This window comes from Nelumbo nucifera, chromosome 2 (assembly GCF_055504915.1).
Source record: "Nelumbo nucifera cultivar China Antique chromosome 2, China Antique-T2T, whole genome shotgun sequence".
NCBI classification, from domain to species: Eukaryota; Viridiplantae; Streptophyta; class Magnoliopsida; order Proteales; family Nelumbonaceae; genus Nelumbo; species Nelumbo nucifera.
The window spans coordinates 59,705,349-59,719,515 of record NC_142650.1 but is presented as its reverse complement, the minus strand read 5'-3'; the positions used below and the strand labels follow the sequence as shown (position 1 = coordinate 59,719,515).

Here is a 14,167-nt window from a genome sequence, read left to right as displayed (position 1 = left end):
TCAAATATATTGATCTCTCACTTGGTCAAGTTTAGGGGAAGATTTACAGTAGTTTTTATTAGGAACAAAGAATGGCCATAACTCATAAGATGGGGTAATGAGAGGTCATGAGTTACTTGAGAATCAGTGGTTGAGATTTATTTGAGCTAATGGTTAGGATCGATTTTCATACCTTGTCTTCTACCATAAATACCCCCCCCCCCCACACACACACAATGTAGTTTTAGTGAGATGAAACAATTCGATTTCAAGTCTTTCTTTGAATAGCTTTAGAATTCTCTTATCTCTTATTTCCTCTTCTCTGGCTTTGTCTTCAACCAAACCAAAAGGTTAGTTGAAGTTTCCAATTTAAGCTAGGATTGAAAAAAAAAATAATGTAATATGATCGTCCATGGAGAAGAGCTTCTGTTCTCAAGCAGCTTAGGTTGTTGCGACCAGCAATTAAAGATTGAAGAAGAGGTTCTGTTCTATTGTCAAGGAGCTGTGTCATGGTGGCTGGGACACAGCCTATTCTGTAGGCTGTATGTACGAGACAGGATTGAACATGGTAAAATTTGTTCCAATCCTATCCAGAAGAGGCTTAGAAGTTGTGAAGGTTGGCTAATCATGAGTTCTATGTAAGCTATACTAGGATTGCCCCTATATTTCACAGCAATGCAGGGTCAGAAGAAACCAGGTGAGCTGAGAATGCGAATCCTACCTTAAGCCTATGTTTGGTTTGAAAGAACTATGAGAGAAAGAGAAAGTTGGGGGAAAATTCTTAACGAGTTTTTTGAAGTCCATTGACAACTTTCTGTTTCTCTCTTATGTTCTATCAAACAAAACACAGCCTATGGGATAATGAATAACACTGGGCCCATTTATGAGGGGCAGTCTGTAAGCACTTTTCCATTTTCTGGGAAATCACTTCGTTCCAATCCTATGCAATAGAGCTTTAGAAGTTGTAAAGGATGGCTGATCATGAGTAATTTTTAAGCTAGGATCGACCCTATATTTCACAGTAATACAGGGACTGATGAGACAGATAGATGAATCCGCAAATCCAACCTTGGGCTATGTTTGCCTTGACAAATAAGAGAGAAACAAAATTTCTGTTTCTCTTATTTTCCATCACACCAAACACAGCCTAAGGAATCAAGTATGGGCCCACATATGGGATGGTCAGCAATCACTTTTTCCTTTTCTGGGGAACTCCCACAATTGCACATCATGGCCTCATGGGCATGTATTGAAGGATCCTCACTTAATGTCTCATGGGTCTAGGCCTTGTTCCTTAATAAGGCCCAAAGGTAATGCTGTTGCAGTACAGTAATAATGGCACCACCTATCATGGCCTATTAGCCCATGACAACTAGTCCACCCGCCCCAAGTTATGATGGCATCAACATCATTGGAAACACATGCCTAGCCCATTTTAGCCCTCCATTCAAGTGGGAAAATCAGCCACTTCTGGAAGAATGCAGGCCTTGGGACCATGGAATTTGAATACCTACGGCAGATCTCTCATTGGCTTGATGAATCTCATCAGGCTGTAAATCCAATTGCTTCAGAACTGCACAAGTGGAAGCCCATTAAGGATTTGTGTAATCCAACAGGAGGCATTAAGCAACCAACTTACAAATCTTCAATCCATTTCATGCCTCTAGTGTCCACCATGTTTCAACCCCTGCATTCATGGAGTTCCTGAGGTCTCAGAAAGTCTAGAAATATTTTCATTCATTTCTTTCTTGATATTCTCAAAATAAGTGTCATGAAGTTCTCTCTCTCATTAAATAACTTTGAAGAACTTTAAAACAATAAGGTACGACAAAATTGATTTCTCAACTAGAGGAAGCCACAAAAAGAATGGGGGACAATGATAATATTTACTTCAGTGATCCAGCATGGGTGTGGAATCATACATATTCCTTAGGGCCTCGGGCACTGCCTGACCACACTGTTCCAGTATCTCAATCAATGGTTTGACCACCGGGGCATCTTCCTCGCAGAGAAGGCTGTGCAGCACACCATTGACTGAGTGGCGTGCCATCCTTGTGAGAATTTCAGTGTATCCATCAATTGAAGGTAAGAAATCAACAATTATGGCAACTTCAAAATCTTCTATATCCATGCTCCCAACGTGTTCTTTAACAGACACTGACACCACCATACTCTTCTCACTGCAAAATTAGGATAAGAAAATGATAAAGGAGTTTCATGTACAAAATGATGAATTTCATACTTTTAGAAAGAGCTAAATAAAACATTGTGAGAATTAATTCGTGCTTTAACATTTTCACCTTTCCGACTACATCACTATGATCCATTTACCTATATTACCATTATATGTTGCAAACGGATCAGATTGAATCTGGATAGGAGTATCTGAATCCTATCCGATAAGAATCCTAAAGATCCAAATTTAATTTGATAACCGACAAAAATGTAAAACATAGATTTGAATTCAATTCTTTGACATGTCTGGATAACCAGTTCAAATCCAACTTGATTAGAATATCAGTAAACCTGTATAAGTAGGCATAAATTTATAAAATAATGTAATAAAAAAATATATACTATAAATAGAAAAAGAGGTCTATCTAAAACCCAAATTGCACTTAATTCTAAAGAATTTTAATACTAAAAGAGGTCTTTTGCATATATTTACATGTGATGGGATTGGATTGGATCAAGAAATATTCGGAATTCAATCCGATTAATTATGGATAAATGGATATCTAAACCCAACAAAAATGAATCAGATCTGAATTTGAATTGGATTAAATACATTTGCAGCCTTAGCTACATTAAAAATCATAAAAATTTTTGTTAGCTACCTGTTGTCTGCTTGTGAACCATCAGAAGATGATTCATTTGAGATGGAGTATCCCTTTGCTCTAAGAGTAGTAAGCCACACTTGAGCCTTATTATCTGTCCCCACTACAAATAGCACTTTCCGTGGCTGGAAATACAGTTTACTACGAGGCATTTTTTCAAGAACTTCAACACCCTGCAAAATTCATTAATATGAGTGTTATTTCCAGGAAATGCTGCCATACCAGGTGCTTTTTCATAATATCTGCTGAAGTTCCAACAAGATATAACAAAATTAGCAAATAACCCCCAAAAAAATGGGGTGCCAGGAGATCAAGGAGGGTACTGAAAGATCCAATATTTCATTTTGCAGACCGTTTTAATTGCAAATACATCCTTAAACGTGTAACTGAAGATACATTCAAAGATTACTGCCCAGTGTCAGGCAAAAGGCCAAATTTTATATATTTTCACTTACTGCTCAAAGCATGTCCCAAATAGACTGCAATTCTGCAAAGAATAGAAATGGCCATTATCCAATGTTGATCTCAGCTATCTGGGGTCTTGGGAGGGGTAGGCTGTATAACCTTTGACATTTTTCTTTTGGACTGTATAACCTTTGAACCTGCACTTTCATTCTTGCAAGCATGGGATTTTACCATCGCACCAAGCAGTGGCCCCTAAATAGACTGCAAAGAATCATAACTAGAAATTTGGGAAAACCTAAAATACAAATTAAGCAAAATATTTCAGTGCCCCCATTTTCAATGAGAGAGAGATAGGAAAAAGACCAACCAATGCATGACAGGAGTAAAGAAAGATTAGAAGGATGTAAGAAAATTCCTACCTATAACAAGAACCACTCTAATTCCCTTGGGGCCACCTGATCCCACACATCCAATATGCACAGATACACAGAAGATCCCACTTTAATCTAGAAGCAACCAACACAGAGATGCAATATGACTTGTTTTGAAATTTTCAAAGGAAGTTCATAAGAAAAGAAATTGAAAAATACAAAGAAAATTTCTGTTCGAAGGACAACAGAAAAGAAAATTATACAACCCATAGGCGGGAAAATTTAGGAATAGCTAATATATGAAGGACTTGGCATTAGGTATTAGAAGATATCAATGGAGCCAACCTAGAAAAATTGGGATGGAAAGTACCACATGAATAAAAAAAATCCCTAACTAAGGGAACTAGAGGCAAAATAGTTAAACAATATCAACTTCATTTAAGTCTCTCCAAAAGCTGGCATATCATTGGGATGGAGAAGGATTCTCAAAGGTAGAGATCTAATTTCAGAAAGGACTAAGATGATCGATCAGTAGGGGATGGAAGGCAATTTTGTTTTTGGTTGATAACTAAGCCTTGACTCAAGAGTAATAAAAAATATAAATTTATGGATAAGATTACAGGGATTAGGAAAGCAGTGGAATAGGAGAAAGAAGACACAATTCTACACCACAATAATATCACAAATAATGACAACTAGAATTTCCCATTTCCCAAAAGATGTGGTAGGGACAAATCATCATCATCATCATCTAAGCTGTGTCCCAACTATGGGGTTGTTTGCATACTTACATGATCCTGTTTTGCCATTCTGTTCTGTTCAGTGCCCATATCTATCATTAAATTATGGGCATTTAAATCATTTCTTACTACTACTCAAGTCCTTTTCAGTCTACCCCCAGCTCTTATAGCCAAAAGATGATTTTTCCCATTTCCCAAAAGATGGCATGTGCTAGGGGCAAATCATCATCATCTAAGCCTTGTCCCCAGTCCCAATGTAGGGATCAGCTAACATGAATCCTGTTTTGCCATTCCATTCTGTTGAGTGCCAAATCCATAGTAAAATTATGGGCACTTAAATCATTTCTTACTACTTCCATCTAAGTCCTTTTTGGTCTGCCCCTAGCTCTTCTAGTCCCTTCAACTTGTAACAGATCACTTCTTCTAACAGGTGCTGTAAATGGTCTTCTATGCATGCGACTAAACCACCTCAGTTTACTTTCTCTCATTTTATCACCTATTGGAGTTACTCCTAGATTCCTTCATATGACTTCATTTTTGACCCTGTACTTTCTAGTTTTACCATCATCCATCTAAGCATAGACATTTCTGCAACTCATTTTTTAGAAGTAATTGGAAGTATGTTTTACTAGTAAAAGCAATTGGAAGTATAATGATAGTATATGCAACAATGAGAACTTTGGAAGCATAATGGTTCATCTAGAGGAGGCAAGGGCAGCAAGGGAGGCTCTTACCATGACAGGAGAAAGAAAGAAGATTACATAAAGTTCATCTTGAAATTCAATATAGTAATTAAGAGATTAAGAAGTCACATCAAGATTCCACTGTGAATTAGGACATGGAAAAATTTCAAGGAAAAACATAATATCTGTCATCATCTCACATATCCATAGAGAAGGAAATCAAGGAGCTCCTTAGCAATCAATGATTTAGTAAGGGCTTCAAAACAAACTCAATGTTTACTCTTAAATAAATAAGTCTCTCTTAACAAAACTAAATATAAACAAAAAAATAACAAAGTAGAGAACTAATTCTTGATTGATATTTATTTTTTTGGGTTTCAATAAAAAGAAAATTTATTAAAACAAAAAACAGTACATTTGGAAGTGATGAGATATCACTAGAGTACAGCCCTACAAAAAAGAGCAAAAGAGGAAAAAATACAAAGGGAGAACAACGAAGATGATGCAATAAGCATAGGACATACAAACAACAAACAAAAAAAAAAACAAAAACACATCATGCCAGCTGCAAGGTATTCCAAAATCCAGCACCAAGATCTTAATTGAATTTATTTGAATTGCAGTGAATCTTAAAAATTGTGTAAATCGTAATATTTATTAATCAAATCATAGGATTCAAACAAAAATCTTAAGATTTTTGCAGAAAAGGATTCAGACATATTGACATAAGATTCAAATCAAAACCCTTGGGATTCATGATTCAAAACATGGATTGTAAGATAAAATAGGGGTAATGAAAAGTGGTTTTCAGTAAACTTTTTTATTGTGCAACATGCTAGTGCAAAAACAAAAGAAACCACCATTTAATAATAATAATAATAATAATAATAATAATAATAATAATAATAATAATAATAATAATAATAATATTATTATTATTATTATTATTATTATTATTATTAAAAAAGGAATGTTAATCTTTCCAAAGATGACTGTTCAGAAAAGGGTATTCCTAAATAGCCAAACTATAGCAAATTCCTCTTTTAGAAGTCATCCAAAATAATATCTTTCTTCATTATTAATTTTTGTGAGGAAAAGTACAATCATTTTCTCATGAAAACACTGCTTACCAAACTAAAGAACCATGTATATCACAGAGTAGTGTCCTAGTGCACTCGTTTTAACCTCCCCCCCCCTCCCCCAGGAAAAAAAAAAGCACGTATGTGTACACATACACATGCAGATACATAACAAGAACATCACCATTAACAACAACAATTACACATGAAGCATTTCTACTATTCCATAACAAATGAGCAAAATAAACAAACAAAATTAAGGGAATGCTAACTTTTATTTACCCATGATAGCTTTTCATCTTCTGATACAGACACATCCACACACTGAGTGATGCATGCACTTTGATTAGCCAGAGAATCACTGAAACATAACCTAGATATAGGGTCCCTCAGAAGGTTCTGCACCACTGCAGTAGAGATATGTCCAGATGAATTATTGAAAATAACTGTCTGGGAATCTCTGGAAACACATTGCCTGATGGACTTTAACTTGTCCAGAAAATCAGCTTTAGCAAAAGTTTCCAATTCATCAACAACCTGTTTAAGTATCAAAATAATGTATTTTAAGAAAATAAAAAAAAATTATATGTAGAAACTTGAAAAAGAGGAAAAAAAAAAAGATAACCTGCAGAGAAAGATCTTCCAACTAAGCGATTAAAGAAAAATAGTATTAATCCATACTCATGGAACTTTACTGGGGTGAATAGCTATTATTATTTACTGCAATAAAAAGATATACACCACAACCCATTGCTTTTGTAAATCCAGCAAAAGGCATGGCCAACTATAGCAACCATTATTCACAGATTATATTTGAACATATTTGCCAAAATGTCTTGAGTGGGAGGTAAAAGCTTTTAGGTTTTAAATATATTGCTAACTGGAGGCTCATTGCTTGAGATTCACCAGGATCAATGCCACAATCTGATATTTCAGCATCTAAGGAACTTTGCGCACCCAAATGAGCTGCAATACAGCATGGATTCTTGTAAACTTGAGTACAGTTTGTACTTCAGGCACGCACACACACACTATAATGACGCATACTTATTTCATTTTTGTTTCTGTTAGATCAGCATGACTTTGGGCAGCTTAGCAACTTGTTTTTATATGACAAATATTTTAACAGATGAATTTCTAAATATTTCCTAAAATATGTTTCCATTTCTATGAAGACATATATGAACTTATGAAGAATATTTGTAACAAAGATAGCACCTTACCATTAGTGAAACCCCAGATAAGTCAATGGCTTTTAAGGAAACAAGCTCCAAAAGCCTCTCAGGAGTGGATACAAGGAACTCAGGCTCACAACTCTTTAACCTGTGGAAGAAAAAACGTAGTTCAAGAAGAAATGAATAGGAGGAAGATAGGGGATGAAGAAAGTAATATGGATGTATGCATGCACATAAGTGTGTGCTTTTTATCTGTGTATTATTCAGTATCAAAACTCTATGAAGTTTAGCACAATATCATTTATCTCACATGTTCATTTTACTACATTAAGCAAATATCTTCACTAAAATTGACTTTTTTTCAATCATTATAATTTTACACAGATAAATAACTTAATAAAGTAATTAAATAAACACTGCACACAGAACATGAGAATAGTTTGAATGTAAATTTTTATGAATAGAACTACCATATTGCTTTCCACCATCTTAGGTTCAACCATTTAACAACCAAATATTCAAAACCACCCTCAACTAAGCAGTAGCAAATGCCTCCTTCACTGCAAACAGTTCATTTGTGCATAACATCACTTCTTCATAGTTGTCAAGGTGAGTAGGCAATTCTAGGCAACAGTGGAGCATGTAGTCACATAGGCACCTAGCCAGGAGCTTATGTGTTACCTAGGTGATGGAAATTGACAAAGAGAAAACTAACTAGCAAGCATATAAGTCGAAAAAATAGCAATGCTCTTTCATGTAGCACTGAATTTCATCTCAATAAATGGCTATCCAAAAGAAAATAGCACTATTGGAAGGATGGAGACTACTGGGCACTGTGGAGAGAAAGGAACTTGTGGATTTTTATTCTGATATGGATACTGCAAAAAAGCAATCTAAAGGGCCTTCTTTTATCCTGGTTAAGCACCCAAAAACCTTTTGAGAGGATACAACCTAGCTCTATATATTACCTTATCTTTTAAAGAAAATAAAGAAAAAAATATATAATACTTTCACTATCTCGTAAAAAAATAATCTAATGCTTCCAAGAATTGCATGCAAAACATTATTAGCAACCAAATAAGGCTTATTTATGCTAATAAAAAGAATTGTGTAATGAAAATGAAAAAAAAAAGGAATAAAGGGTTGAGTCCAAACTCTGGTTAATATGAGAGAGAGAGAGAGAGAGAAAGTAATTGCGGGAGAAAAGCAGAAACCTCTTTTGTCCCTCTCTTCATTCTTTCTCTTCACAAAACCCTTGGATCTTTTATATTTTGATAGTAAAACCCTAAAAGAAAACCATAAGTAACACACACACACACACACACACACATATATATATAAGATGCATCCATACTAAGGGTCTGTTTGGTTCACAGTTGGAATGATCTATCCCCCTCACCTGTTTGGTTCAGACTGGAATCGGAATCAGAATCAGAATTGGCTGGAATGGATTCTCATTCCCAGGGGAGGGGAAGGGAATGGTCATTCCCTCAAATGGGGGAATGCCATTGCACCAGAAATGGGTAAGGGATTCCAATTCTGCCCAACCAAACAGTTGGAATCAGAATGGACCATTCCAATTCTTATTCCAGACCCCTATTCCCACAAACCAAACGGACCCTAATATTATTATGATGGTTTTGATTTTTGTCACCTGGATGAGGCACCTTTTTATGTCATGGCTTTCAGGCTAGGCACCCTCAGACCTCATATTTTTGTCACCTAAGGGTGACTTGTCACTAAGGCAATGCCTCGACAACTATGAGATTTTTCAATTTATTACTGTAACTCCTAGAGGTACCTTAATGCTGAATTGGGGATATCTGGCTACTGATCTAAAAAATGGAGATATAATTTTTTTTGGTAGAAATTTGGAGGCACATGATTGCTCTTTTTCTTCTTGTGTAGCTTTTAATCTGTTTATAATTTATACTTTATACTACACAATAAAATGATACATGGATCTCATCTTATGACCATTGCAATGGTGTATACATGCTATGCACTCTCACTTCATATGGGCAATAAGACCTTTTATTAAATTAAAAAAAAAGAGAAAAAAAAAAGAAAAACATCTTATTTCACATGAAAAGCAAAAAGACTGATCTTATACTAACCCATGAATTTGGTGTTCCAACGATGCACCAGGATGTAAGCTCACTGTGTGTATTCCAAGAGCTTTGAGAGGTTTACACACTGAACGAATCTGATAAAGATTGTTATTCAATCCATCAATAGATAAACTAATGCCTTTTAGAATAGGATCAGTAAAGCCTGACAGAAAATGAATTAGGATAGTAACAATATGAATAAATTGATGCAATTATTTTTTTTAATTAAGCAGCATTCTAATCTGCTGCTGTCATAAGATGCCAAGAGCAGCTGCAGACCTTCATTGCTTTCTCTTGTGACTGTACAAGGAATAAGAGGAAAGGGCTCGCAATGGATAGACCTTCTTTCTCCTTTCTTGCAATGGTATCTGCAGCAGTAGAAACCATCCATGCAATCTGCTCAATGGAACAAGCTCCGGTTGTCTCCATTATATCTAACCCTACTGAATAACATTTCCAGTACTCAGCTCCCCATATGTTGGCTATCAAAGGTCTGCCAATATCACAGTTGAAAGCACTAGCATGTTGAAGCGCACTCTGTATAGCATTCAAGCACAAAACAAAAAACTTTGATGGAGACTCTGAATTTCCATGGGGCCCTCTTTGTTGACCACAAACTTCACTGTTTCCAAACAACTGGCTTTTTGTTTTTCCTAGACTAATAGAAATTCTCTGCCCCTTAACAGAATTTGATGCAAGCAATTTAATTTGCTCATTCTTCTGGTTTGCTGCTTTCTCCTTTTGGTCTTCTCGTTTTTCTACCTTTCTAGGATTCCTGCTAGAAACATCCTTCTTAGGCATAGCACCATTGTCAGAACGAGACACCCCTGTACCTCTCTGGAGAGGATCAGATTTCTTGGTTTTTTTTCTGTTGAAACTTGTGCTCTCATGTCCATCATTGAAAGGATCATCTGGTGTAGGAAGGCTAAAGCACATCCCCTGAAAATCCAAAGGATATCAGTTCTTTTAAATTGGCTACTTATGCACAAAACTCCCTTAACTCATCAGTCATCAGCATGGGTAAAGCTTCAAATAAACCAGGAAAATATTGCAATGATAATTTTAGGCAGTTAAATGAATAGCGTATAGCTTAAAATCAATGAATGTAATTGAGTGAACCAAGAACTTAAAGAAAATAAAAGAAAATAGTCAGTGGTTTCAAGAATATAATGGTGCAAGCTACTTGTTATCCGTACCAGTGTTTCAAAAGCGCAAGGCACAAAAAATGCAAGGGGCAATTTGTGCCCGAGGTGTGAGGTGCAAGGCGAGGCACACGATTTTTTGAAGCAATATACAAAAATACAAAAAATATGCAAAAAATATTAAAAAAATATTAAACATAAACTTAGGTTTTAAAATAAATATTTTAAAAACCTATTATCTAAAAATAAAATAGATAAGCATAGCATGTACAGTGAATTCAAATAACAATTTAAAAATAAAATCAAGCACACAAAACATTTGCAAGCATGTAAAATCCGGAAATTCTTTTTTTTCCTCAATTGCACTACTTCAAATAGCTAATGTGATGTAAAACATCTTGCTTTCTTGATTCTACAAGCCACCTTTGTACCAAGCCCCTCGAGACAAGCCCAAATAATTCCATGTTAGGGTCTTAAATTCTTAATCCTTGCACAAAAAAAAATGATTTTATAATTTATTTGCCTATTAAGAAGATATTTTACTAGGATGAATGAAAGAACAACATTAGTAAATAGGGGTTGGCTTGGTCGAGGGTCCGGGAGCGGAGCCCCTGGCCCAGCCGCTAGGTTCAAAAAAGAACAGAAAGCACAAAAAATAAAAAAAGGCACATGCATGGGCTGAAGCACAAGGCACACCAGGCACATGCCTAGGTGCACACCTTTTGAAAGTGCTGCTCCTAGGGCCCAGGCGAGGAGCAGACCTTAAAATATGCCTCATTTGAGCACCTCAAACGCACCTTTTAAATCACTGATTCATACACAACTACACACACTTCAAGGAAATTGAATTCTAACTCATTAGTGCCACAACAAGCCAAGAATTAAGGTCACAGGCTCTTTGGCACAAGAACCCATCACCTAAAATGTGATGCTACTCTTAGTGATTGATTGGTGCAAGGCTAGAAGCTAAAACATAAAAGGAATTAGAGCGGACAAAATGAAGGGGTGCATCCCGAGTCTTATATGATAGGCGAATACCACTTGCATCCCGAGTCTTTATAAAACAGTTGTAAAGCCAGCTATGTTTCATAGAGCATAATGTTGGGCAGTCAAGAAACAACATGTTCAAAAAATGGGTGTGGCAGAAATGCATATGTTGAGATGGAAGAATGGTAAAATGAGAAAGGAAAGCACCACAAACAACAGGTGCTAAAATGATAGAAAGTAGACTAAGATGGTTTGGTTATGTGCATAGAAGGCCACCAACAACAACCATAATAAGAATTGATCTGTTGCAAGTTGAAGGTGCTAGAAGGGCTAGGGGTAGGGGTGTCAACAGTATTCGAAAATCCGATTTCGAATTCGAGATTCAACATAATCGAATCGGTCGAATTCAGATATCCTATTCATCCCGAATAGGTAATCGGATTTGAATTTGGATATGACCTGATTTGATTCAATAAACATCCGGATTCAACCAATTATTTAATTCTTATATATAATATATAAAATATTTAAATGTCTAATATAATTTATATAATAATTAAATTATATGAATAATTTATATATTTATATACTTTATATAAATAAAATATTTATTTTATATATTTATTAATTACATAAAATTCAAATCGAATTGAATATTCAAATATTTAATCAAATTTGAATTCAGATATTGCTTGATCCGATTCGAATTCGATCAGTTTACACCCCTAGGTAGGGGTAGATAAAAAGAACTTGGGCCGGAGTAGTTAGAAATAATCTAAATGTCCATAATTTAGCAATGAGTATGGCGTTAAACAGAACGGAATGAAAAAACAGGATTCATGTTGTGGACTTGTGGCTAGAGATGGACCAAAAGGAACTTGGGTCGAAGGAGTTAGAAATGATTTTTTTTTTTTTGATAGATAGGAGTTAGAAATGATGTAAGCGCCCATAATTTAACAATGGATATGGCATTAAACATAACGGAATCATGTTGCCGAACGCATGTAGTTGGGATAAGGCTTGGATGATGATGGTGTAGGAAAAAGAAACGAAGACAAGAGAACAATTTAACAACTTGATGGCATCAAAAGATTGGCTATTATATTTGTTAAGGATCTTAGTAATTGCTAAGTACGTTGCTAAGTAGTCAGGCAGTTCCATTTCATGTTCCTATACCTCTTTACAAGTTTTACTAGTAAGTTTGGTTAGGATTTTTGAAATTTTGTTAAGAAAAATTTAGATTCAGCAGACAGAAACAACTTGAGCTCTTTTTCTTTCATAGTTTCTTCCGTTTTCCAAGTATAACAGTAACTTAGTATCCAATTTAATACTAATTGGCCTTGTATTTCTTCTGCTATCTTGGATAGTTTACAAAAAACCTCTTGATTATATACAGAAAATCCTTCTTTAGTTCTTTCCAGCAGTGATCTTTGAGACCTATAAGCAACTCTCAGTGTCTGTGTGTCTTAGTGTGTCATCTATCAATCTTTTATTGAAAACCCATATAAATCCAGTTAGAACCCAAATCCCGAAAACCAAATAAAAATCGAAACAATAACAAATTGAGTGGATACCTCGCAGATTCGACGTTTGCCAGACTTGCGGCGTTTTTTGGCGGCGATTATAGCAGCAACACGAGCTGAGACTGCAGAAGACTCCTTCCGCATCCTCTTTCGGTTCTCTTTGTTCTTCTTTCTCCTTATTGCATCGTCGCCTTTCACCATTGCCGCTCACCGAAGCTCCAAAACTCGGAGCTTTCGACAGTGATCGAGCGAGCGAGAAAGAGGCCACCCGCACCGGACCAAACGGTTTATATCGTAGTGGCCGCAGTGGAATGGGTGGATCAAAGGTCGAGATGGGCTTGCGGGTCGAGAACGCCTTTCGTCATTTCCCATTTTCCCTTGTCTAAAGTGGGCCTGCAGTGGATCTCAATGGGCTGAGATGGGCTTGCGGGTTGGGGTAAGGGTTTCGCCCAAACATGGGCCAGATAGTAGAGGTAGACGGATGGTTCAAACTATCTACTAGGGTTTCGCCCAACAGTGTGTCTCAGTTTCATTAGAGGTGTTTGATGGGTCCATCCAAATCGCCAACCATATCATATTGGAGTCCGGATCTGCTTCAAACGAGTATGGATTCAGTATATATTCTAAATACACAGCTGGTGGTTGTGAACATGGTGTGAGGATGGTTCCGTGAGAATTGAATTCGACTTTGCTTCCAACAGAACACGTTTCAACATGCTTTGAGTCTGATTTGATACTACACATCTCAGGCATGGTGGACCCAGACCCAAGGGTATATTAGGAGTCTTAATCTAATTAGCGCCATCAATGGATTCTAAAAGTCTGACATACCAAATTTGGATGGTAGAACTTGTTTGTGATTAATAATTGGATTGGACATGGATTTAACTCATGGAATTCGAGTCCCACAAAAAATATTATTTTATGAATATATGTATTATAATCATGTATATATATAGATATTATGTATAATTATATTAAGTTTATAGTTGATAAATTTAAGGGATTAGCAAATAAGGGCAATTTTTGGGCCCTAATATCAATAAAAATAATACTTTTATATTTATATATATATTTAGTATGCATATATACTTAAAAATAAATAGGTTTTTTATTTTTAGTCATTTTAAATATA

At 35.8% G+C, this 14,167-nt stretch overlaps 1 protein-coding gene across 2 annotated transcripts; it reads right to left on the bottom strand.

The window, feature by feature from the left end:
• Positions 1-1,699: 1,699 nt before the first annotated feature.
• LOC104612510 (P-loop containing nucleoside triphosphate hydrolases superfamily protein) lies at positions 1,700-13,309 on the bottom strand. 2 transcript variants are annotated; one of them, XM_010279945.2, is made up of 7 exons: positions 13,084-13,308; positions 9,660-10,319; positions 9,387-9,475; positions 7,318-7,417; positions 6,377-6,631; positions 2,817-2,989; positions 1,700-2,159 (listed from the first exon to the last, which is right to left on the bottom strand). In XM_010279945.2, exons 1-7 carry the CDS (start codon positions 13,231-13,233, stop codon positions 1,871-1,873), a joined length of 1,716 nt encoding a protein of 571 aa, XP_010278247.1. In that variant the 5' UTR covers positions 13,234-13,308; the 3' UTR covers positions 1,700-1,870. The 2 variants fall into 2 exon arrangements, with proteins under 2 accessions (XP_010278247.1, XP_019055847.1); XM_019200302.2 differs by lacking the exon at positions 6,377-6,631 and having other exon boundaries at positions 13,084-13,309.
• Positions 13,310-14,167: the final 858 nt, after the last annotated feature.